At 42.0% G+C, this 26011-nt stretch overlaps 1 protein-coding gene across 1 annotated transcript; it reads left to right on the top strand.

The window, feature by feature from the left end:
• The first annotated feature begins 7683 nt into the window (after nucleotides 1-7683).
• Nucleotides 7684-24298, top strand: BMP3 (bone morphogenetic protein 3). Its single transcript, XM_052682495.1, has 3 exons — nucleotides 7684-8524; nucleotides 17375-18285; nucleotides 22414-24298. Exons 1-3 carry the CDS (start codon nucleotides 8239-8241, stop codon nucleotides 22603-22605), a joined length of 1389 nt encoding a protein of 462 aa, XP_052538455.1. The 5' UTR covers nucleotides 7684-8238; the 3' UTR covers nucleotides 22606-24298.
• The last annotated feature ends 1713 nt before the right edge of the window (nucleotides 24299-26011 follow it).

Here is a 26011-nt window from a genome sequence, read left to right as displayed (position 1 = left end):
TGGCAATTTTTTCTCAGTCTGACTAGATTGTGACATAATGTTAAAACACCTATGTTGGAGAGTTGGAGAGCATCATCTCAGAGTCATAGCAATATTATAAGGAAAATAAGAGAAAAAATAAGTGAAGCAAAGCCTAGTACAAATACATTTTCAACTTCAGAAGTTCAGCTTCGTTTTTGAGCACCTTGGTGATCAATAGTCTTGATCCTAACATACGTAAGTGTAAGTGACTGCTATGCCTACATCTACAATTCTATGATTCTAATTGTAGGAAAATGGAAGGAAATTTGGGCCTATATAATATACAAACAGGACTTTGTATATTTTCAGGTCAGAGAAAACACCAATACACTGTACATCTTTAAGGACAGGTAACTGAAAAGCTGTCAAGATATATTAATCTTTTACAGCTGGCGCTTTGGAATTGTAATTCAGTGCAACTTCTGACCGAGGAGAAAAACCTTATTTGACACAAAAGGTGGACTGCAGTTTCTGATGTGGAATCAGCATTGATGAGGTTCCTTACCAGCCACCCTTGCTAGTGAACTTATCTCCTGGTGTCGTGTCTTTTCTAACATTCAAAATCAAGGACTCTGGGCTGTTATTACAAATGAAAGATCATTAGTTATGCCATGGTGCCATTCCCAAGTGGAAGGAATCTGGCCTCTGCTGTAAGAAGAAATCTGTCCCCAAACACTGATAATTTGGCTTGCATTTTTGTATCACTGTTGTTGTTTTTTTCAATGAACTGCGTAAATGAGTTACAGATACCAGTTATGATTGGTCTGTGTAAGTTTTAGATTCTTTCATATAGCTAAAATCATAGTTTTGTTCTTTTTTATGTGAAGTATGGGCCTTTGGTCTTTCCTGCTGGCTCAGAGAATGTAGTGTTGTTATTTTGGGTAATAGAGTGAAGCCAACAAGTAGTATGAGATCAGTGGTGAACAGTTCCATCCTGAGCCACAAGCAGGATCCCAAGAAGAGCTCTGATTAAGCACAAAATACAATGCTTTGAGGAAAAAGAAAATTAAAAAAAAGAAAAAGAAAAAAAAAGTCATTTTAAACGAAATTCTTTGTTCTTTAAGTATCAAAACTTTGACACGGTTAGATTTTTTTTCTGTTTGTTTTAGATGAAACATTGTTTTAAATGAAAGCCTTTGCATTCCCAGACCAAAAGCAGTTTCATGAAAGTCCAGCTGGACAAAGAACCCACGCAGCAGAGGGAACTGAGCCCCACGTTTGAAGTTTACAGCTCACAGTAAAGTGTCTGCTCAGAAAATGCAGCAGCTCTGCCTGAACTCTCCGATTCATGGTTCCAGCTGCAGCCGTGCCAATGCAGGTGTCTCTTCACAGCTGGAAGAAGGAAGCAGAGGGTGCAGTACCACCTCAATAGTTGACCCCTATCTCATGTGAACAACAACAAGACCTCCAAGGAGCATACCATTTGGTCATCAGATATTCTCCTTTTGGCCACAAGAGAAAGATGTTGTAGGGGAAAATCCTCCATGAACTCCAACTCTTCATGTACAGGAAAGAAATCAGATTAAAAATGAATAAAACCTTTGGGCTATTCTCTGCAAGGCAGGCAGGGACAAGCAACACAGGCCAAGCCACTGTTCCCGCTGCAAAGAAAACAAAAACACAGGTGCTGAACATACTGAAGCCATGCAGATTAGCCCTGTGTGCAGTACATGCTCTTTACAAGAAGAAAAAACATCATTCTTGTTATTTGGCTATTGTTCGCTGGAGGCATGTTTTATTTCAGCTCGGCTCCAAGCAGAGTTATTACCGATCCCACAGCAGAAGTTCTCTGTGATGAGAGAAACATGTGATCTCTGGGCCCTAGAGAAGAAATTATGCTGGGAAGGCACCTCCAACGGGAGGGCTGCTGCTGGCCACCTGAGCAAACACCCCACCTGGTGAGCACAACAGAGCAGCATACGACTGTGCACGGGAGCAGCCTGGCTCGAGGTTCTTTCCAGTGACCCTGCCTAGAGAAAGATGAGATTCTGTGCATATCTCCAGACCAGGAGATTTAATGAGCGGAAGCATAACTTTCTCCCTAATAAAAGGAAGAGAGACAGCTCATCCTTTTGCAGTGCAACTCCAAGCAGCGCTCGCTGATGTGCTGTTCAGTGTTCTCCTGTGCTGATTATGAGCTTTATGGCATTGTACATGGGAACGTGTGTAGGGAGGGGATAATAGGGGGCATTGGCTTTCATGTGCTGCACAGATTCTGCTCGTATCACTTTGTTATGCAAATCTGTAATTACTTCATTTCCCCCAGAAAGAGTCTTTGTGGTTTCCTCTTCCACGGGATTTCCGAATGTTTCATGGAGGAACAAATCACTGCACTGGGAACTCCCAGGTATGTGAGTTACATGGCCAGCTCTGCAGAAGTGGAAGCCTGGAAGGTTTTGGTGGAGGTTTTAAATAGCAATTTTGGAAGGGCTGCTGAAAAGGAGGTGGTGAGGCTGGCCTTGACAGTGGCACAAAAGTTGCTCGTCATTTTAATAAAGTTAATTAAGATTGAGGCCTGCAAGGTGCCTGAGGCTAAGGAATAAAGAGGCCAGGTTTCTTACAACGAAGCTGCCTTTTCTTCTGAGTGGGGAGCAAGGAAGGAAAAACAGGCACTAGATTGTAGTAGTTCAAATGCCCATCTCAGCTCCACAGATGGAAGTCCAGAGTGGTTCTGAGTAGATGGAGTCACTCCATCATCACACTAGTGTGTGTGCAGAACTTGTCCCATGTGGCTTGTCTGCTCATTTTGTAGCTTTTCATGCCTCTGCAGCTGTTTTGTGTAGAGATCAGCCCTCCAGACTAAGACCTGGTTTGTACGTTTGTAGCAAAATGATTTGTGCTCTGTGCAGAAAGGCAGATGAGTTTATTTGGATATCCCAGAAGGAGTGATTTAGGAAACTGGACAGTGTTTTGAGATTTGGAGCCTGTCAGTATATCATACTGAAATGTTTGCCGTGTTTTTATAAACACTGGAAGGCAGGTAGGCTTTCATTCCACTCTCTTGCTTTGATGATTATTCCATTGAGCTGCTACATTTGGCAAACCAAGACAGAAAAAGGAGGGAGGGGGAAAAATAAGAAATTAGCACCACATTTAGTTATCTCCATTAACAATGCAAAATACATAGTGTTTCTGCACAAAGCTCAGACTATATCTCATTCACACTAATCATTTCTACTGCTTTTGCATCAACATTGAAGCCCAACCCTTAATCCTTCCACATGACCTCTTTTGTCTCTACCAATAGGAAATGTGGAGAGCTAATCAGGGTGCCCATTGGCTGGATGGACTGAGATTCAGGGACAAATGTAAGTGTTTCATTCCTCTGAGTTTCCATCTGGGCATAACTGGGATCAGTCCTGCTGGCATCTGAAAAACTGAGAGCAGAGTGAGGACTTCTGTGGTACTCCAGCTATCATTGGCCTCCAGCTACCTGTCCCATCACATCAACCCTCTGAATCCAATCAGTCAAACAGTTTTTTTACCTCCCTAGCTGGGACTGTTCTAATTTGAATACATTAATGTAGTAAGAGACAGGCAAAACACTGGCTAAAGTCAAGATAAAGTTCATCCCCTGATAAGTCCAAAGAACTCAGGTAGGTCAGGCAAGATGCACCAGAGGAACCTTTTTACTGCTGTGCCCAGCAGTCTCCTGGCTTTCTTATACAAGAGCACAGCGCAGCTATTGGAGAGTTTCTAGTATGTGGTGATCTCCTCAGAGGTCGTGGTTGGTGAAACTGAGTCTAGGCTTTCCCGTTTTTCTGGGAAGAGATTCAGATCTGACCTTTTCTTTTGGCCTTTTTTTCTGATGAAAATGTCACAGCAGCACCATGACCTTCCTCCTGCTCTCTTCTTTCTGAAACAATGCTAGCTGTCTGTTTCAAGGAGATCTCCATTTGCTTTTTGGAAGATACACATTTAATGAGTTTGGTTTTTTTAGCTAAGAGCTAAACTGAAAGCAGAAGAAATTGCTCTCAATTAAAAATTAGTTTTGTTTTTTGTTTGTTTGTTTGTTTGTTGTCAGAGAAGGAGATACATACACTGCATCGGTAAATGCTGACTTCATTGCATTATTAAATACATTGGTCCTATGAAACTTGGTCAATCAGTGCAAACAGGCTAGAACATCCATCTGCTTCACTTGGAGCAAATCTCAGGCCACAAAGTATAGTATGAAAAAGTGCAGAACTACATTTCCATTCTGGAAGCAGTGCCAGTGTCAAAATATCTACTGAAAACCAAACCACAGGTTCTTTCCATAGCCCTCACTGCTGTTTGTAAAATGTTATTTAAGAAACTGAACTGAAAAGATGCCCATGGAGAGTTTCAGATGGAGGTAGCCAGAATCCAAACTAACAAACCACAGTTTATTTAAACAAAAATATTCATTTTAAAGGAAACCATTTTCTCACGTTGCCTACATCTCAATATTTTAATACATCCATATCTTAGCAATAAACATTGATGAAAAGAAAACAAACCATGGCTGACAGGACAGCAGTGTTGCTTCTGCCAACTCATCAAAGGTCAGTAAGTGTGCAAACCAGCAGTGATGAATATCCGTCAATTAATGAAAGATTTTCTCCCCTCAATCAGCAAATTCAAATGCTGTCTTCAGATGTAGAAACTGCTATTTGTGTGCCAAGATCTATATTTTTCAAAAGTGGGCACTAATCTGGAGATCCTCTATTCTGAAGATTTACATGGCTGCCCTTGAATATGAAGGGTCGTTTTGGGGGTTTACAGTCTAGCTCAGGAATATTGCTCCAACCTTTAAAATTGAACATCACAGCGGAACAACTCCAAGAGTGTCTTTGGGTTGGCATGGACACGAACTGGCTGGCCAACATCTACTGTTGGGTGAGCTGGGGTAGTTCTTATTCCTCTCCCTACGTTGATTAGAGGGGGAGGGCACAGGCATCCAGCTAGACTGAACACCTGTAATCAGATGTCTTAATCTACAAGGTATGCACCTTTCTTAACTTGGAGTGCTTACATGTCTAGTGCTTCATGCTATGAGAAACAGGAACATGGTCTTGTTAAGACCAGGACAGTTCCCAGTTCTGCAGCAGTCAGACCAACAGCATGACCAGAGCAGTAGGACTTAGCTGATATCTTGCTGCTCAGTCACAGCAGGAAACTCACAGGCAAGAAAGGTCACGAAGATTAAATAAATCATCCTCAAAAGACAGAGCTCTATCTATTCAGGATAATCCCTGGTTTTGAATGTTACATTTCCAAAGTACTGGATGATAAGACTGATATTTATTATTAGTGGAATTATAGGGTCATTTTAGCATACATGAGGCAGCATGGTGGATTTACAAGCTTGGAATCTGCTTATGCTGACCTTAGATGCTAACACTGACCCAGGGCTACCTTGCATTAAGTTGGGAGTGGTGCATAACTGAGAGATGCAAAGTCAAGTATAACAGTATCCCCACCCAGAGAAGTACAGAGGTAAAAAGCCATTGAGCTATCACTCATCAACGGAGAATTTCAAGAAAGATTAAGTTGGAAGTTGTGTCTCAGTCTTCATGCACTTGGCCTATTTTAACTGCTGCTGAGTCCTTTTCCCCCTCTTTCCTGCTGAGATTGGTGTGCCAGCAGTGTCACACCCATGGCTGGTGGTGCTGGTTGCAGTTCTATCACCTGAGCCTTTAGAGCTGTGCTAGGTGAGAACGGGCAGCCTGTACATTGGTCATAGCACATCCTCTTCCTCTTACATCACTGACCCCATTCCCTTGTGAATTACTTCTTCCCACCCTCCTCCCGTCCCGTAAGTACTACATGCAAACACATTATTAAAGGGTTGTAAAAGAATCTGGAATACAACAGTCATCTCAGTAGCCTCTTGAATTTGGTCTTTAAGGTGATTTCACCTAAGCTAAAAAGCACAGCATGCCTCCTGGTTGGAAACAGCGTATTCGTCTGAGGAAGGAGTGGTTTCCATGGCACTTGGTGATGTTGGCAGTGAAAATGAAAATGAAAAAAAGTGATTCACAGCACTTACATGCTGAAATGAAATAGTGGAGAGGTGCATAGCAGTGTTATCTCATAGGTCAAGTCTGAGGGTTTGCCAGACACTATTTACTAATGAGGAGTAACTGCTTACATGTACTGGTTCAGTTTGGTTTGTGCAGACACATCGCTCTGGTATTTAAAATCACATGTCCAGTTTGAGCTGAGGACATTGTTTTTAACTTTGGGAGCTTCAAAACCGTACGTCCCACTGCTGTGGGACGATCCATGAAGCAGGCAGTGCTTGGAACTCAACATGTGCATCGTGAGCTCAGCCATGAGGTGCTTGAGCTTCCATGCTGCACCTCAGAAAGTTAACATCAAATCCTCCTTTGTTTGAGTAGAGCATGAGTTGGCTGTCTCTTGTCTTGGAGTATTTCTGACGAAAATCTTTCTTGATTTTCAGAGGTCCAGTCCCAAGGTCACTGTTCAGAAAATGTGTTGGTTGTGCAACATATCAGTCTTATGGCCAATTATTTGGTACTGCAGGCTTCATTTGGATTTGTATGATGGCATTTTTTTTCCAATCACATCTCTCACCCATGGCTGAAGTAGAAATATCACTTCCAGTTATTTCAATTGCCTAAAGATTTTCCTTGAGGCTCACAGTTTGGACATGGATACTAACCAAAGATTGCCATTTGTGCTGAATTTATTAGCTGTCAGTTGAAGTTATTTTGTTTTCTTCCTGCAGAGAACTGCATTGGTTTTATCATTTGTGTCCAAGGCCCTACCATACCTTGCTGTTTTAGTGAGATATGCTCAAATGCACAATTTTTATGTAGCGCTGGTCTGAATTTCTTATACAGACAAATGATAAGTACAGTTAATCTTCCTATTGACACCATTATTGAAATTGTGTGTGAGAGAACGGATAGGTACAAACATTTTAGATATATATGGCAAATCAGATACTTTAAAACTCTCTGAAAATAAGTGTTTCGTTTCTTGACTATAAGCATTCAAATATGGATGCATGCAAACTCATCTGCTCTGCCATTAGCACATGTATCCCAGGAACATCCAGGTTGGATCTGAGGAAATATTTCATCTCGGAAAAGGAGGTGAGGGATTGGCACAGGCTGTCCAGAGTGGTGGTACAGTCACCATCCTTGCAGGTGTTCAGAAACTGTGGAGATGTGGCACTGAGGGATGTGGTCAGTGGGCATGCTGGGGATGGGTTGGTGGTTGGACTTGGTGAGGTCTTTTCCTTAATGGTTCTGTGATTCTGGGTGAATATGCATATTCACAAATTATGACAAGGCAGAGTTGCTTCTCTTCCACCTGCTGTGCCTTCCCCCACCAGATGCAGGAGATAAGACAATCTGTGTTGCAGAGCATATCTTAGAAGAATCAACGGTTCACACCTGAGCTGTGCGCCGCTAGCACAGGGTGGGAGTTCTCTGTCCTTTTGGTGCTGAAAGGCAGCACGCCAAACCTGATCCTGAAGAAGGGCTCTGGTGCCCGAAAGGGGACCTGAGGGCAGGAGGCGGTCTGCAAACCTGGCCACCACCCCTTCCACCTGCTCAGATATTCGAGGGGAGATGGTTGGATGCACTTTGACTGAAGGTTTCTGTTTCATTCCAAGCATAACCGCCTTCGGAAAGCGCTGGGTGGAGGTGGGAGGGGAACGCCCCCCGCCCTGCTGACTCCCCAGCTGCACTCAGCGCCGTGATTGCATTTCCAGAGCCACCTCCGTCCCTGTACGCTTTTCTCTCTGGGTGGTGGTTTCCCCTTCGCTTTGCCTCTCGCTCGCAGCCGGAGCCCAGAAGCGAGGAGGCGGTGCGATTGGCCGCGGAACGGCCCCAGGAGCCGCGCTCACGCTGCACACGCACCGCTCACACCCCACCAAAACTCACCCGGGTGCGCCTGCAGCAGTCGGGGCGAGGAGCGAGCAACACCTCCACCTCTCGCCACGGGAAATAAACACCCTCACTGCTGCCAGCACCGGGAAGGACAGGCACTCTGCGAGGCGGTGTTGTTTTTTACCACCCCCGCTGCTTTATTTTTTTCCCCTTCATTTTTCTTTCTTTTCTTTTCTTTTTTTCCTTTTTTTTTTTTTTTTTTTTTTTTCTTTCTCTCTTTCTCTTTTTTTTTTTTTTTTTTTTTTTTTTTTTTTTTTTTTTAAACCCCCGAAAAGAGCAATCCGCGGCTCTGAGCTTCCCGCACACCGCGTCTCGAGTGCCGGGGTACACGATGGCGGCTCCGGCCCGCTGGGTGCTGTGCTTGTGCCTGGGCTGCCTATGCCTGACTCCGGGGGACGTGCTGCGGGCACGCTGGGTCGGGCTGCGGCGGAGGGCTGCTTGGGGCGGCCGGGAGAGAACAGGTGACCACGGGCTGCAGCCGGGGGACAAGGTGTCGGAGCATATGCTGCGCCTTTACGCGCAGTACAGCGCGGGTCCTGCGGAGCCGCCCCGAGAGCCGCCCGCCCCGCACCTCCGGCGCGGGAACACCGTGCGAGGGTTCCGCCCGAGGGCTGCAGGTGAGCGGCGGCTGAGGGAGCGAAGGGATGGAATGGGCGCTGCTGCCCCGTGCTCGGGGAACGCGGAGATGAAGAAAGTAACGTGTCCTGCGGCTACGCTTGTGTGCTTGGGGATGCAGTGCGTAGTGTGTTGTAATGACTGCTTTATCTGTACAGCTCTCTCCTGGGTGATATCTGAGTGCCATATGAGGGAAGTGGAGTAATTAATATATGCTTTCCGCAGTCTCCTTTTATCTGTGCTGTGCATGTGTTACTTCTGTTGGAATCGAGGTTGGTTTGCGTGTGATGGAGCAGTAATGTGCCCTGGTAATCCGTTGGATTGCTCATAGTTACATCGGGGTACTGGTTACAGTGAGTGGTGGTGATTGAATCATAAAATTGTTTGAGTTGGAAGGGACCCTTGAAGACCATCCAATCCAGTCCCTCTGTGAGGAACAGGGTACAGCAGGTGCTCAAAGCCCCTCCAGTCTGACTTTGACTGTATCCAGGGATGGGGCATCCACAACCTTTCTGTCAACCTGTGCCAACACCTCTCCACCTGTATTGTAAAAAAAAAAAAAACCTTCTTCCTTGTATCCAATCTAAATCTCCCCTTTTTGGGAGCAATGGGGAATGGGTGATGTTGATGGATGGTTTGTGCACAGTGAGCGCAGTTTCATTTTTGGCAGTGGCTATTATATCTCAGTCCTGATTATAGACTGCTTTACAGGTATATATGTGTGACATACATACATATGTATATATATGTGAGACAACATGAAGTTGCTTCTCTTAAAAGGGTATTTATAAGGAGCAGGTTATGTATTTAGCATGGCAGTATCTGAGAAGAACTGTGCCCTGCAGAAAGGGAAGGCAGCGCTGCTTCAGCTGTACTCCCTTGCTCCACTCTGCTGTGTGTCTGACCTCTGTCAGGGCTGCATGGAAATGCCACAACTTCAATCTGACCCTGACTATGCTGAGTTTCCCATATCCACTGCATCCTGAAAACTTGTTTGTTTGTTTGTTTTTGAGCATTATTCTGCTGTACAGAACAGCCCAATGTGGCAGTTTCCTTTTTTCCCATGATGGTGGTGAGCTAACTCAGAAGCTTTTACAGACAGGCACCCACCAGTAACAATCAGCTTTGTCCAGGAGTTTCACTGTTCTGCATAGATTCTTTTCTCTCTCAGAAAACCAGCTGAGAGCTGAGTACCAGGCCTCACTAAGGTTTGTTTCAGAGTCATTACTGCTGACTCTTCAAAGGCAGCAATGTCTATTATAGAATAGCTCTGCACAGAGATCAAATACCACAAATAATTGAATGGCTTTGGCATGTTAGGATTCTGTGCTGCAAACACTCTCCATTGTGTGTTACTGCAAGTACTTCTGTGCACAAGAGAGGTTTGAGAGGTGAGAGGCTTACATAGCTTGGTTGGATGGAGAGCTGGGACACCCTATTTGTTGTTCCTACAGAATCTGTGTGTGGAAGGAGCTTTCCGGTCTTTCTGAAGTGAGCAGTTCTTTGCAGTACAGATCCAGTAGACATTCCTGTGCTCTGAAATAAGCATTGCGTTCACTGAAAAAGGGTAAGATATAATAAATAAATAAATAAATAAAGGAGCAGGGAAGGTATAATCCAAAGAAGAAAATAACACTCTGTTTAATCATATCTGATTAAAGATATTTGTTGTTCTAAACCTGAAAGGTCTTTGGTTGAAATCCCATCTCTGTGGTCTTTCTGATTGTATTTATACTCTTACTTGACTTTGGGTGGCAGCAGACTTATAATTGCACTGTTCACTAATCCCTTTCCTTCTCCTTCGATACTTTCATAGTTCAAGTGCCAAAGCAATAAATTGTAAGTGGTTATAAGGTTTTTGACGCTTCTATAAGTATTTATGCAAAATATTTTACCAATTGGCTGTTGTCTTTCTCTCCCCATAGGCAACAGCAGCACATTTGCATGGTTGTTGATGGCATACAGGTGCATTTCCATATAAAAATAAAAATAAATCAATAACAACAAAACCCATACTGAGATTAAAGGTTCTGTGGGGGTAGCAGGCACAAAATGAAGCAGTTTTCCTTGTGTCCAGCTGCCTAGCCAGTCCTGCCATGCCAATAGCTCATATACAATATTTTCTTTCTCATGTGGTTTGTTTCCAACTCCTATGCATTGACTTGGTGAGCAAGGTGGTGATGAGTTGATGGTTAGATGAGATGATCTTAGAAGTCTTTCCAACCTTTATGATTGTATGACTGCTAGTTTCCTCAGCTGCAAATATCTGTTTTCTGTTGGCTTTCTCATATCCTTAATGGGGCTGAATCAGTGAAGGTAATCAGTTGTAATGTGTTGGAGGAGTAAGAGCAACACATCTTCTCTGTTGCTAACCCCCTCTGAAGACAGCTTTTTGTCTGCAATGAGTAATACTCCCTTAGTAACCCACCGATTTCTCCTGCATCTACAGCAAGAGACTTTGATGGAAATCTTTAATGGCTTCATTTGTAGATTAACCATATGTTTTCAGGAGATAAACTTCTTTTTCTGAAACAAATAAAAATCTCAAATACAGCTATGAAACCATTCTGTCCCATGCTCTTTCTGTAAAGGACTTCTGGCTGTTTGGCTGCATGAGCAAAGCCTCTGCCATATGTGCCAGTTCACCTACCACAATTTTCAGAGCCCATAAGATGGCTCTGGTTGAACCACTTCCCTGTTTCTAGTCTAAAAAAGTAGTGTTGCCTATGGCTGCCCAAGGAGGTGGTAGAGTCACTGTCCCTGGAGGTTTTCAAGAAACCTGGAGATGTGGCACTGAGGGATGTAGCTTAGTGGGCATGGAGGTAATGATTGGACTAGATGATCTTGCAGGTCTTTTCCAACTTTAATGATTCTAATTCTAGGACACCTGCAGTCTTGTAGTGAACAGCCAAAGAGCAAATGGAAGATATGGTTAATGATAAGAAGCATCTTAGCTGTCAAATGCAAGTTTTCCTTTCTGTGACTCAATCTTCTGAGGGAACAAGACAGGAGTTTTGACCCTATGTGGGCACCTCTGGCGTTAGCATCCTATGCTGCCCCACAATCTTTTGTGCACCAGATTTCACTGGATTACTAGTTTTTTGGTTTTGGGGCTGGGGTTTTTGGCCTTTGACGTTGATGACTGTTCACGTGATCTTGTATTCAGGCAAGTTTATTTGTCATTATTCCTGCTAAGTTACCTCAGAACATCATTGGTCATTTTGAGTCACTTGAAAAAATAACCTTTGATGCCTGTGATGTAGTTGAACTCCATGATCATGCCTCTGCATCAACTTCTGCACACAAATAATCTTTTATCCTGCCAGATAGCAAAGCCCCTGAATGACCAGACCTCAGCTTGATAGAAAGCTGCTGACCTCCAGTAGCTGAGGCTCTAGACATGGGGAAAACGCACGGCATGAGATAAATAGCAGAGGGTGGAAACATAAAAGGCGAGAGCACAAGGCTTGCAGTTGGCTTTTGGAAGTACTTTTAATCATAGCATCGCTAAAGGAACATGTCTTGCAAATGAGTCATTTAAAAAGCTACGACTTTAATTGGAGGGTCTCTCTAATGATGTTATAGTAAAGCTATACAGACAGAAATTACTTTAAACTCTTTTTTATTGACTGAATTTCAAGCAATTTTAGGCATTACACCTGCCCTTGGGCCAATTCCTGTGGTTTAAGAGCTATGCTCTCCTCCTCCTTAAAATGCTTTTCTTTCCTTTGTTGCGGTACAAAATGCCCACGCATGCACAGGAACCTGAGCAGGATCCTGTACTTTTGTTTGCAGAATACTCAAATCGGTAATGGGGGAAGGTGAAATCAAGTAACAACAAAGGTGGGAGGAAAGTAGAAATCTGGCTTCCAAATCTGTGTTCCTATTCTGAAACTTGTTCCCATTTCCAGCTCTCACTGAACTCTGAAACACTGATCTGTTCTTAACTGTGCGTTGGCACAAGGGCACCACTTTAATATCTCATTTAAATGATGGCTAATGATGACTGTATAACTAAATGGCCCTCATTATTGCATCCTTTTTCACCCATGGGATAGATTTGGCAGTCCATAAAAATGTCAGTGCATCCTCCATAAAGGTAAACGCACCACATGTTAGTGGAGTTGTTCCAGCTTATTGATGCCTAGAAATGCCCCTTGTAACATAAATACGTTCCTGCTGGTGATGTCAGTCTCCACAGATGTACTACTTTTTCTTGAAATGCCTTTTTAATGCTAGGAACAAGCAATACAAACAGCTGTGGGTTATTGCAGAAAGTGAGGAAGCACAGGCTGTGCTGTGAAGGTTGAGTGGGTACAAACTTAAGTTGTAGTGCTGGAGCTGGGCCACTTGCTGGCCTGAGCCATCTGGAAATCTGTTGGCAGCCCTGAGAGCCCAACTGGTGAGTGACAGTACATCCCAACTTTGTGCCTTGGTGATAACCATGTGGGTGACTTGTTCAGACATTTCAGCTTTGGTCCTGGAAAGGCTGTACCTCCACCCTTCCCTTGCCACAGTGAACTCTGTGTTTGAATCATAGAATCATTTGGGTTGGAAAAGGCCTCTAAGATCACCAAGTCCAATCAACAACCCATGCCTGCTAAACCATATCCTTCAGTCTCACATCTCCAAAGTTCTTGAACGTCTCCAAGGATAGTGATTCCATCACCTCCCTAGGCAGCCTGTTCCTGAGCCTCCCCTGGCATGATATAATGCCATTTCCTCTCATCCACATGAATACAAGCAATAAAGCATTCTCCCTAGAAGTACCTTCACTGCCCAGCTTACAGCTGCTGTTCCAAAGCTCAACATGGTACATATAAGCAATGCCAAAAGCGCATGAATGCCGTGTCTTACCTAGTGCAGGCCAAGAAAGCTCTGTCCTGCAGAGCCTGGTCTTCAGATCTCCTCCTATAGTTGTACCTTTACTGGGAGTGAGAAATGCCATTAAAATCTGGCTCCAGAGTATCTGTTCATTGTAGGGGGAATTGGATTAGATAACCTTTAGTGCTCCCTTCCCAACCAAACAATTCTGTGATTCTGTGTGGAAGGTAGAAGTATATTCCTTGCATGGAATTTTTTTCCTTCAGCTGGTTTTTTCCTTTGCTGGTTTCCTCTTATATCTTCTCCTTATGGACTTGGTTGCTGAGAAGGCTTTTGTACTATAAAAGAATAAAGCTAGGATGGCAAAACTCCTTTCAAGTAAGAACTAGAAGGTATCACTCACGCAGAGGATGCGCGTGACACAGTGCTCTTAAGCTGTAATGGAATCCCAGGTCACACAGTTGGGTTTTCTTGAGCTGGAACCTGGCTAAGCCACAGATGTCTGTGCTGGATGCCAGTCGTCTATTTGAAGGTGATTTTGTGAATGAATGAGGTCTCTTAGGGGTGGTTGAAGTCTCTTAGGTGTTCGGTGAGAAAATAGCTCCACCTACTGCAAGTATGCTTTAGTGTGGAGTTAAGTACTGAGAGTGGCTTCTTGGGTTTTACTTTTAATCAAAAGTATATATTCCTCCTGTGTCTGCTTCACGGCAGCTAGAGTTTCCTTACAAACAAAAACAGCTTATTTTGTGTTCTACCACAATAGGCCACTTTAGGAACAGCAACATTGGTTAAATTGAATTCTTATTAAAGAATTAAAATTAAAACTTGTCATTCGACATAAAGCAGTGATTCAAATAATAACTTCTTTAACAAGCATGCATGAGACATCATAAATTCTGGCTCCTAAGGCCGATGTAGCCAGTGCTCTGCCAAATTACGTGTTAACCTTATTATATTAGTGATTACAAACCAAGCAGAGATCAGGTGAAGTGTGTGCTTTTTGCAAAGGTAGTATGTAGCCAGTTTCAGCCTTCAGGAATTAAAACTAGGTTCAAAATCAAGGAAGATCCCACATATAACTACTAGCTAGAAGCTGAATGAGTTTAGTACGTTAGTTTTCAGATATTGAGAACATACCTACCAGGACCTTATGTGTTTTACCATCAAGTTGGGCTGAATACAGCAATGTTAACAGCAATATCTTATTTATAAATGATTTTGCTTTTTCTTTTCCCATTTCACCAAGACAAGTCTATGTTTCAATTATTTTTTTGTTTGTTTGTTTGTTTATTCCCATATTTCTGGAACTATGCATGTGATACCCAGGGGAGGAGGTCTCTGTCTTTCTAGGCTGATTCGTCCTTTTTAAATATATTGTTTAGAATATTAGAAATATTCTTAGAAAAAAAGAGGTCATTTGGGTGGTTGAGATGAGAAGGCAGAGAGAGAATCTTGTCTTTTGTTTGGCTTGGTCTGAATGGCAATTCTAGCATTAGCATCCAGAAGCACAGAATGTCACCCAGAATGTCATTCAAAACATAAAGCTATCTATCTATCTATATATTTACAGCTCTGGATATCATCTGAATATATGGATCTGTGTTTCTCCCGCTCTGAAGGACAGCTGTAGCTGCTGTTCAACCAGGATGTTTTAAAACAAAAATTGTCTCGCCTCTGAGACTTTCTCTCACAACATACAGGGGATTAACAGTTAGCCAAATGTTCCTACAGATCAGCCTGGGTTAGGAGTGCATCATTGGGTTTGTGCAAGATACTTGTGGCTAAGTTGACTTCTCTAGTGTCACAGCTATGGAAACCTCGTGTTGCACCACATCCCTCCTACTGATATAGCAGCATCCTGATCATGAAGAAATATTGTCCTTCCTTGACTTATTTCTATCTGCACAGAGGAGAATAGGTGCATTTTGCCACCATCTGTCCCCGTTCTTGCCGCCCTAAAAGGTTATTTGAGTTTGGCTTTCTTTTGGATATTAGGGTTCCTCTAGTGCTATCTGCCTATCTCCAGCTGCATTAGTAAATACTTCCTAACTGGCTGTCTCGAAACGTGATGAAATGCTTTAGGTAGAATGAGTGAATTTATCCTGTGTAATTGAAGCAGTCCTGGTCCTGATTACTCTAGAGGGAAACTTCCTTTGTGATTAGTATCTGACCTAGCCAAAAGACTGTCAGACGAGCTTGTGTGTTTTTAGTTCATTACAAATGGTGAATTGTCTATCCAATGCTGACATCTAAGCTTTAAATATTATTAAACAATTATTCTAGCCTGATTCTCTTCCCAGTGTCTTTCAAGGCAAGGGATATTCATTCTTCTTGTGCAAGATTGTTGTCAGCTTATTCCATGCCCAACTCTGCCCTTTCTTTTGTGAAGGGCTCTGGGTCATGAATTTGTGTATGCAAAGGTGACTGGGCACTTGAGGAGCCAATAAGTTGATCTCAGTGTAACTGAGAAATTGTAAACTTTGAGTGGAGGCATCCTTTGTAACACACGATTTCAGCTTGTCTTTTGGCTTAGCTTTTGAAGTACAAGTATGTGCTGTGCTTTCTTTATTATTTGCCTAGTTTGCATCCTGGCAAGTACATATAAATATATTCAACATTTGATATATCTAAGTCCCTGTTTAACAGACTCATGGTATAGAAGCTGTACCCACACGCCCTAAAGTCTCCATCTTGTAGATGGTGCCCAGATCACGGAGGAGCAGAGCAAAGAGTGTAGAGGAACCAGCAATAAATAAAATTGTTTATTTGCAATAAACAATTTGGCAATCATAGGTCAAATGGCATATGTGAAAGTATACTTTAAAGCCCGTGGCGACATATTCCAAAAGAGAAGTGTTTAGCGCGGAGACACTGATTTATTCTGCACAATATGGGAAATACCCAAAGTGAAGCATGCCAAATCATTTACCCTGGCTTCTATTTATAATCCAAAATGCTTTGACTACACGTCTGTCTAATACATCAGTCACACCTGTCTATTACATATTCATATTATGTAAGTACAAGATTACATAACATATTTGAACTTTCTGTGCTTGCATGGGGGTGTTTGATGGTCTCTGGTGGTCATTTAGGGAGATGTCCCACTCCTCACTTTATCCATATTTGAGCACAAAGATGCCTAATGCTTTCTGATTGGTTACCTTTTTGGACTTGTGCCTCATCTCAAGGATGTCTGGTCTTGCTGTTTCTTATTTATGGCCATCTTGGATGTTTGAAGAGAAACATCCCATCTCAGGAAGGTTGTTTTTCTGAGATAGGCAGGACATCTGGAACTTAAAGTAAAGCGTCAACCTTGAGTAAAATTCCTCAGCCAGACAAAAATGTCAAATAATCTGCTTTGGAGATATCACTAGGACAAGGTTCACTTCCTTGTTTTTAACAAGGGGCCTGTGGCTCATCAGTGTGGTGGAGATGTACAGACAATCGAATGCCTGATGAAGCCAGTGGAAGCCTTTCTCCAGCATCAGCTGTATCTGGACTAGGGTGTGGTTCAGTGCTGTTGATATCCCATTTGTCTTGGACAAAGTAAAACAAACCTGTTGGCAGGCCAGAGCAGCCATGATTACTCAAGGTACATTTGGGAGAGGGAAGAATGTATTTAAAATTAAAGAAAGAAAAAAAAAAAGAGAGAGAAAGCTCAAAACCTGACTATGAAACACAAGTTTCTGGATTATAGGTACAGTCTATAGTGCATCTACTATCAAGCTGTGTTCCTATGACTTAGTTTGTTTCCTGAAATCAGAGGAGTGGTAGCAAATGTATATGAGTTTTTTTAGACTGAGATATGTGTTATGTATAACCAGATAGTAAATATGTGATTTTAAAATCACCAGTTTACCATGTTTGTCATGATTCTGACTAGTAACCTAAACCTGTTCCCAAAGCACTGCATGAAAGTTTCTCAGAAACTTAATTTATAACCTAGAAAGCAATACATTTGTTCCTTTTGGTTTCCGTGACATTTTGAATTGCCTGTATTCTTATCTAAATATTTATTCTTCTAGGGAGCCCTGGAAGTCAGGAGCTGTATGTTTTTAACTTGACTTCACTCACCAAGTCAGAAAATATCTTGTCAGCTTCATTGCATTATTATATCAGTGATCTGCTGGACTCTGACTGGAATTGTTCCCGGTCCAGAGGCTGTTCTCATCGTGGGCACAGGAAACCTGAAATTCAAATACATCTTTCGGTGTGGACCTTTCCATCTGTTGGGAACCAGAGTCGGAGTCTGGGCCATTTCTTAATAAACATCTCCAGTTCTTACGGCGATGTCCTTTCCTGGCAGTGGAAAGATATCACTCAAGTCCTACACAAAGCAAAACAGAGCAATGAACTTCTGATTGGCGTCAAAATGGATTCAACCAGCCATCCCCTGTGGAAAAGGGCACTATTTCACTATGAGCCCTACATTCTGGTATATGCCAATGACTCTGCCATTTCAGAGCCAGAGAGTGTTGTTTCTAGTTTGCAAGGGCACCACAACCCTTTGGCAAGGGTCTTCCCTAGGCCAGAAAACCACATGAGGAGCAGCCTTGGAAAACGGCGGCGAAAACGCTCCACCAACGTCCTGTTGCCATTGCAGAACAATGAGCTTCCCGGAGCCGAGTACCAGTACAATGAGGACGAGAGGTGGGAAGACAGAAAACCGTACAAAACTTTCCAGCCTCGTCTGACAGAGAGAGCAAAGAGTAAGAAAAAGCAGAGAAAGAACCACCACCAGAAGAGCCAGACTCTCCAGTTTGATGAGCAGACCTTGAAGAAGGCGAGGAGGAAGCAGTGGAACGAGCCCCGGTATTGTGCCCGACGCTATCTCAAAGTGGATTTTGCTGACATTGGCTGGAGTGAGTGGATTATTTCCCCAAAATCCTTTGATGCCTATTACTGCTCAGGGGAATGTCAGTTCCCAATTCCAAAGGTACTGTGTTTGTTGATCTTTTTGTACTGTTACCGTAAGCAATGCACTTTTCTTTCCTTCCATCAGTGAAATGCAGCTGGTCACCTGTTATATGCGGGGATATGGTAAATAAGTGGTGTCTTTGTCTTGTGCTGCACAGAGTAGTGGTTAAAACAGCTAGTAAAAAAATAGGCTTGTAAAGATAATTTAAAAAGTATTACCTGATGATATTATTTTTTTGTCCAGAGCCCAAATAACCATAAAGTATTTCCTGGATAGTGCTAATGATGTGTGAACTTGTTATGAACCTGTTTAATAAACATAATATAGGCCAGACTCAGAAAATCACTTATTAGGTGGTAGTAGTCATGCCATGAAGAAGTCTTTGCTGCAAGACCCACAGTAGGGTCAGTTGGTAGAGCACCCACTAGGAAGATGTGCATCTCAGGAGGCATTACTGCCATATTGAGGCTAAAGGACTCAAGAGAGTCACCTTTTGAAAATGACAGGTGAAGAATTGTACCAAAGGATATGGATCCCAAAGAAAGCAAGCTGAAGAAGGGATGAATCTCTTTCGGAAGGAGCTGATGTGCCTGACTCCCTCAGTCAGGCTTTATAGTTTTGGATCAAAAGGGAAAAAAAATGAAAGGGAATAGCAAGGGATAAAGTCATTACCTTTGCATGAATTACATTATGCCTTTATTGCTGATGGGAAACATGCACGACACACCAAACAGGTTAAAAATTTTAAAAGCAGTGGGCCCGATTTTTTTCATTCTAGCTTTAAGGGCAGACAAATGATTCAAATACCCACTGTGACCTTCTACTTAAAAGTGGGTTAGCATTTCCTATTGCAGGTATTGTTATAAAAACTTCATTCCAACCATAAGAATGTTATTCCAGTTAGGAGAAAACAGTGCATCACACATGCATGCTTGATCACAACAAAATCATTTTTGTGCAAATAATAGCCTATACTTGGTGGGTGAGGAATACAGAATTTTAGAGCGCTATAGTTACATAGATGATGTGAAGATGAATGCTTGCTACCATGTACTGCAAAGAGATAGCTCGTTGAGAAAGCAGAGAACTGAGACCTTATGGTGAGCCTAGTACCTTGCAAGCAATGGGAAGATATCTGTCCATACTGAGATTCAGATTGTTCATTCTGTCCACATCAAACAAAATAACCTTGTTTGCGAGGAGAATGAAAAGCTGAGTTCTACATAAAGGTAAAGCAAGTGTCTTCTGGAACCATGTATTATTCTTGAGCCATATATATCTGAGCCATGTAATATCTGGTGCTACACATAAGCCTGTGTTTGCAAAATGATACCTTAACCATCAGGCAATAACAAACTAATCTGTGCCTCTGGGTATATAATGTTCCCTTGCTGAGGGCGAGCTCCTAAAGCTGACAACCTGTTGGGTAATTAGGAACAGATGTGCCTCGTCCCCCTCCCTCCTTCACCACCTCCTAGTTTTCTGGCCCTACCTTTCCCCTGATTTCAATTAGCTGTTTTGACTGCTGTTATATGTGTGTGTTGGGCTTACAGAGCACTGTAGAGCACACAGCCAGGCAGACCTTCTCCCAAGTCAGGAACGAAAGCCCATAACTGACATCATTTGCCCCGCTCCTAATATATCTCTAATGAAACTCAACAGGGCAGCAAGTCTCCCAAGGATGCACACAGCTCAGCAGGTGCAGCCCTGGCCACAGCTGGGCTCATTCACAGATTTGGCAGCTTGCAGTCCACTCGGTGCTGTTCCCTCCCACTACTCTTCTTGGCCTCACCTCCTACAAGAAAATCTTTTCTGCTTTTCATTAGCATGTTCTGGACAGAGCATGAAGGCAGTGACCCAGCCACCTCTCCAGGTGTAGGACGTGATGCTTCAGTGCCCAGGGGGGGATTTCAGTTCTCCCAAAAGCACTTGTTTTTGGGTTTTCCTGCAGTTACTGTTATATTCCCTGCTGACAGCAAGAGAGTTGTGCCAGAGCTGGTTATCTTCAGGAGTGCATTCTAAGAGCAGTGTGCATGGCAGATGTGAAGTCAGCACAGGGGATGTTCTGTATGTAAGGTACACCTGTATCAGATAGAGACTTCTTGCTTAGCTCTCTTATCATACTGTGTCTGAATGCATCCAGGCTGATATCTGAGTCTGCCTAGGCAATTCTTGAAATCAGTTCTATATGTAAAAGAACCACACTTACTCTGAAGAATGCCTTGGAATATAACGTATATTTGGGCCAAGCCTGAAAAGACTAGATTGAAAGAGTTTAAAACTCCACCCACAGAGTTGAATTGTTTGATAATCTGCATCAAAACCTCAGCCATTACCAAGGGGTGTAGTGCCATGAGCCAGGGAACTATCAGGCTCCTACTCAGAACCCTATAATTATCCCTGGTAATTTCAGACTTGTCCAGTGGAAAGCCAGAAGGAAAACCAAAATGTGCACTTTTTAGGAAACCAAAACATTTTTGATGGTATAGATTCCTTATCTGAAATGAATGGTTTCTGATGAATCCTTAACGTGGCATTTACTGAAACTTGATTTTAATTTCAGTACCATTAACAATGAGAAATATCTCAAACTCATTTAGATATTTTATTTCTTTGCATTTGATCAGCACACCTAGGGTGTTCGTGTGGTTCCCAATGATTTTGTGTACAATGCTGCTCTGGATTTGACTAAAGGAGCGAGCCTGGCTGCTTTCACATGTTTTTGCAAAAAGAACTTATACAAAAATTTGAGCTGTGTACTGGCCAAAGACACTTTAAAAATCCTTTTACTGCTAAGGAATATTGGTATTCTTGAATTAAAAGACAACAAATGAATAAAAATGCCTTTTGTGGGATCTACTGGCTAGGTTGAGAGTAATGTCTTTGTAACCACGCTGGGATATCTACAGCCATATTTCTTGCATACAAGGTCATCAGGACTTGAGGCTGAAGCAGGCAGATATCTGACCCTCAATGCTGATCCCAAGGCAAATCATCTCTTATCCCAGCAAAACTAAAAACGTGGCCCAGCTGATCTTGTTGCATGTATTTCTCAGTGACATCTGACTGAGCATATTTTTTAACCAGGGGATTCCTAGGCACGTGTATAAGATGAGCTCTCAAGTGCATCGTTAACATTTCACTCCTACAGAAACAAAACTCCTTGGCTAAAAACTGTCTCAAGTATGTTTCATGCTCACGTGTCATTACTACAGATACTTGGAATTGAACGTGCTCAGGAGGTAAAATTTAACATACTCATTTTTCACTTTTCAGAATATATTGACTTCTCATTTTATGAATATATTCAAATTCCGGATTTTTTTTTTTTTGTATGTATAATTTTTCGTTTGTTTTTTTTTTAAACGAAGATAGTTAACCCAGTAGTCAGAATCACTTTTCATGTATATTAACCAACAATATTTTCCAATTTACATGAGTATCAATCCAGGAAGCTTTGTCTTTGGGAGCAAAATGTTACTGTAAGATGAGGTACAACTGACGTGGGCTTTGGGGGCTCAGTTATTCAGCAATGTTGCTGATGTATATTACAGATTTATGTATATCAGTGATCTGGCTTAGAAGGATGAGCAGAACAACCCAGCCTGGGAAGACAGAAAACTGGACCAATTAGCATCGTGACATACAATATTTCTGTACTGTCCACTGTATACGTTCTATCCACTTCTGCTTTTCTTGATGCACTCACACTAATTCCCAGCACAAAAGTTATATTTATTTTGCTTCCACCAATGAATAGTGCTGCTAGCATGTTGATTGCCTCACTCCTAGCTGTTCAAGTTTTATGACAAAATTGCAGCCCACTTGAAACTGAATTCACAGCAGAAGAGATTGCCTTGACCCGTAGATGCACCTTGGTGCAAGGTCTGCTGCCTGGGCATTCTCCTGGGAAGGCATGTCCCCAGTGGGATGCTCTAGCTGAAGGCAGTAGAGCAGCAGTGACATCCAGTGGCAGCAGAACTGCACCGGAATTGCATTCCCACCTATGGTGACAACTGGAGATGGTTGCGCGCACTCTGCAACCAATCATCCACAGGTCCTTTCTTCAGGAAACAAATTTTATTCTAGAGCGTATGTATTTAACAATTATGCAGTTCTATTTTCTGCTTTCTCTTGCTCTTGCAGGCCTTGAAGCCATCCAACCATGCCACCATCCAGAGCATAGTGAGAGCTGTCGGTGTTGTCCCTGGAATTCCTGAGCCGTGCTGCGTTCCTGACAAAATGTCCTCTCTCAGCATCTTATTCTTTGATGAAAATAAGAATGTGGTTCTCAAGGTGTATCCCAACATGACAGTAGAATCCTGCGCGTGCAGATAACGTCTCAGAAGACCCTTTAGAAGCACTAAGGTGATCACTCACTGTTCATTGGTGTTCTTTTCATGATTTCTACTTTTTGTTTGCACTGCCAAGGCGTTTCCTTCAGGGGGGTGGGGAGGGGAAGAAGTAAATCCAAACAAAGAAAGATGAAAACGGAGTGGATTCTGAATTGCAATTCCAAGGGATGGGAACATGAACTTCATTCATCTTTAAATTTCATCGAGGCGTTAAGTCATGGCAATGGGGACTGACTGTTGCTGTTGAAACTGAGATGAAACAGAAATTTACAGAAGACTTCGAAATTTTGGGGACTGTCAGAAGGACACACTAATCTATTTTTGTACATGATTTTGGAAACAGTAACTGTTAAATTTTGTCTCCATTTTTCTGGTGACTGATGGGAAGGGAGATTAGAAATCTACTTTTATTCATTTTAAACCTAAGCTTTCCATCAGTTTACTGAGTAATGCAGCAAGAAAAAAAAAAAAAGAAAAAAAAACTAAACAAATCTGACATTCCAACAGCCATAGACAACACAACTCAGATATCTGTTTCCTTGGTATGACATGTCTCTGATTGCATGCATGCATTCATTTTCAATAATATGTTCTTCATAACTCAGCTTAAAACATGTCACTGCCCCTGGGTGAAGAAGGCAAAACGTATCTCTGCTGCATGGGAAATTGTGGTATCTCAGAAAGACTTCTCTTTCATGCCACTGCAGAAACTCAGCAGGTGAAGGGTATGAAAGTGTCACATTTATTGACGTGTTCATAAGAGATATTCTAGAGCATATCTGCAAATAATCTATGAGTAAGTTATGGTAGTTAATTCCTAACATGAAATTATTTGGTTCGTAACTCTTATCTATATACCCTAATGACAGTTATTTTACCAGAATTAGCTCTGGTTGGTGAGTTTTGATGTTGCATTAATCAAATAGCAGCTTTTCTTTTTCTCATTGGTTCTGCTCTGGAAATGTGTTGTACCTGTGCTGTCATAGATTCTTAAATTTAAGGTTTCTTACCAGCAATTTTTGCACAACAAAAATACAAAACATGCTTTTGATGGGGAAAAAATAATGTGAGAAACTAAAAGCAGGGAAAGAAGTGTCTAATGAATCATAGGCAACTCTGCAGAAAGTTGGTTCCATTTTTGAGTGGATGTCAGAGGAACACTTCAAGCTTCAAGTTTCCAGTAATGTTCTCCATAGGGAGTGAAGCTTCTTAAAGCACTTGTGGCTGGCAAGAACCATGTTTTAGTTTGTGCAAAGAGTAAACATTTATCTTTTGGGTAAACTATCTACATAACTGACTGTAGTGTGCTTAAAGGGAAGTTGTTCATAGGAAATGAATTAATTCTCCACGGTCAGGAGAGTTCATTTCTCTATTTTGGAGTCAGTGGTTCTTCCGTGTTTTGAAGTTGATCAGCTTTCCCATGTGAATGCCTCCTTGTAGCTTCATAGCTATGTGAAGGTAATTTAAACACTTGATGATTGATTCTTGTGTTTGGTCACTGGTGCTATCGTGTTTACCAATCTGAGTCATGTGCATGGGTGTGAGAGGTGTGGACATGGATCATATAACCCAGGATCCTTTCAGCAATCATTTTTTACTGTGCAAAGTCTCAGTGGAAGCTGATGGCAGTTTTACTTCAAAACAGAACAAAAAAAAAAAAAAAAAGTAACAGCAAAGATTAGTCCCAGCTGCAAGCCAGGCTCAGAGCCCTTCCATTATCCTGCTTGAGGAGAATATCCCAATAATGCAGCCTGAGACCTTCTTATTGGCTGCAATTAAGCAAGAGTAACTTGCACAGCTATTAGACCCAATTGCTGTATGTTAGTAATCTAAGGCTTTAACAGCATCACCTGAAAAGGAGCACAAAGATGTTCTGCTTGGCTGTCACTGGGATACACCCACTCTTTGTCAATAATTGTGGAATGCAGAACAGGTGCAACCTCGAAGTAAAATCTGATCTGCCTCTTCCAGCTCTAGGCTGAGCGTTAACTCTGTGTGTGAGATGATTTATGTACAGGACTTGTTTTTGTATCTGTGTTTTTTACATACAGCTTTCTAAATAAAGCCATTATTAGAATCTGTAAGATGTTAATCACGTGAACAATGATTTCTGTATATAACGTTGTATGAGTAAGGACTTTAAAAAAAAAAATTCAACCAATGTTATTAATCACCATTCTAGTCTTAAATCAGCATGAGGGGCTTTTGCCACATATTCTCTTTTTTTAAATACTGTAAATTGATGAATGGCTCTGCTTCCCATCTAATTATATAGCATCTAATGCCTGTGCATTATTTTTATGGCTTTACTTTTATGCAGAGGCAGAGCACATTTTGTGAGGTGCCACATACCCATGGGGTCATGAATCACTCTCCTCTGGTGCAGGACTGGTCCAAAAGCTTTGGATGTTCATCTCGGAGGAGATGTGTGGCAGTTTGCAAAAGTTTGGACTTTTTGTTGAGAGACCTATTCCTCCTTGTAAAAACAGCCTTTGTATATGGTTTCTTTTTAAAAGCAAATGTTTGTACAGACAATGTCAATTAAAGAAAAATAGCAAAAAAAAAAAAAAAAAAATTATTTTGTATATGGAAAAAAACTTTTACAGATACTTTTAATTTATTTTATATCTGTGGCCATCTTGTTCTTTTCCAATTTTCCTCTTAATGCTCTCTAAACAATATTGTTGTCACTGTTGTTGCAAAGACAAAAAGGCATAGACCATGGTCAGGTTCGCAAGGACAGATCACAGCAGCACTGTGAAAGACACGTTTCACTACTGATGTATAAGCTTGCCTAGTTTGTATTTGTTTCCTTTCAGTAACAGGAAACTTTCACTATGAAACTCCTCATAAAATATAAAATAAAATCACTTTTTACATGATAACTCGTTTGTTCTCTTGTATTCAGGTCTTTCCAAGAATTTTGAAGTTTTCATTTCTATGTTCAGATGTGCATACATCTCAGGTGCTCATATGGAAGCTGTCCAAACAGAGATTGTGTTTATAGTGCAAAGTACACAGTGGCTGGGGAGTAAGTACTGTGGACTTAGTTAAAGGTTAGCTAGTACAACAGCAATAAGCCGCAAAGGTCATTGGGTCTGATGGATCTGATCCAAGGCCCAGAGATGTTTGTGCGTTTCTGTACATTGTCTTTACCAGGTATTTGTGGTCTCTTCTAGCTTAAAAAAGTAGTGCATAAACTGTGTTGACACCTTGCAGTTTATCACAAGAGTAAGGCCAGCTTAGTTGCTTTCTTGGTGGACAAAGCCCAGGCTTTTTCTATTAAAACTAAGAAGAAAAGTAATTGCTTTAGCATTACTGCACATAGCACAGTGCTGCAAAGCAAGGGAGGAAATGGAAGCCTCCAAAGATGCTGTTCTTAGGAGGTC

The sequence above is a fragment of the Tympanuchus pallidicinctus genome, unplaced genomic scaffold (genome assembly GCF_026119805.1).
Source record: "Tympanuchus pallidicinctus isolate F22 unplaced genomic scaffold, pur_lepc_1.0 scaffold2, whole genome shotgun sequence".
Lineage (NCBI taxonomy): Eukaryota > Metazoa > Chordata > Aves > Galliformes > Phasianidae > Tympanuchus > Tympanuchus pallidicinctus.
The sequence above is the reverse complement of the archived record's forward strand: the minus strand, read 5'-3'. Positions and strand labels throughout refer to the sequence as shown.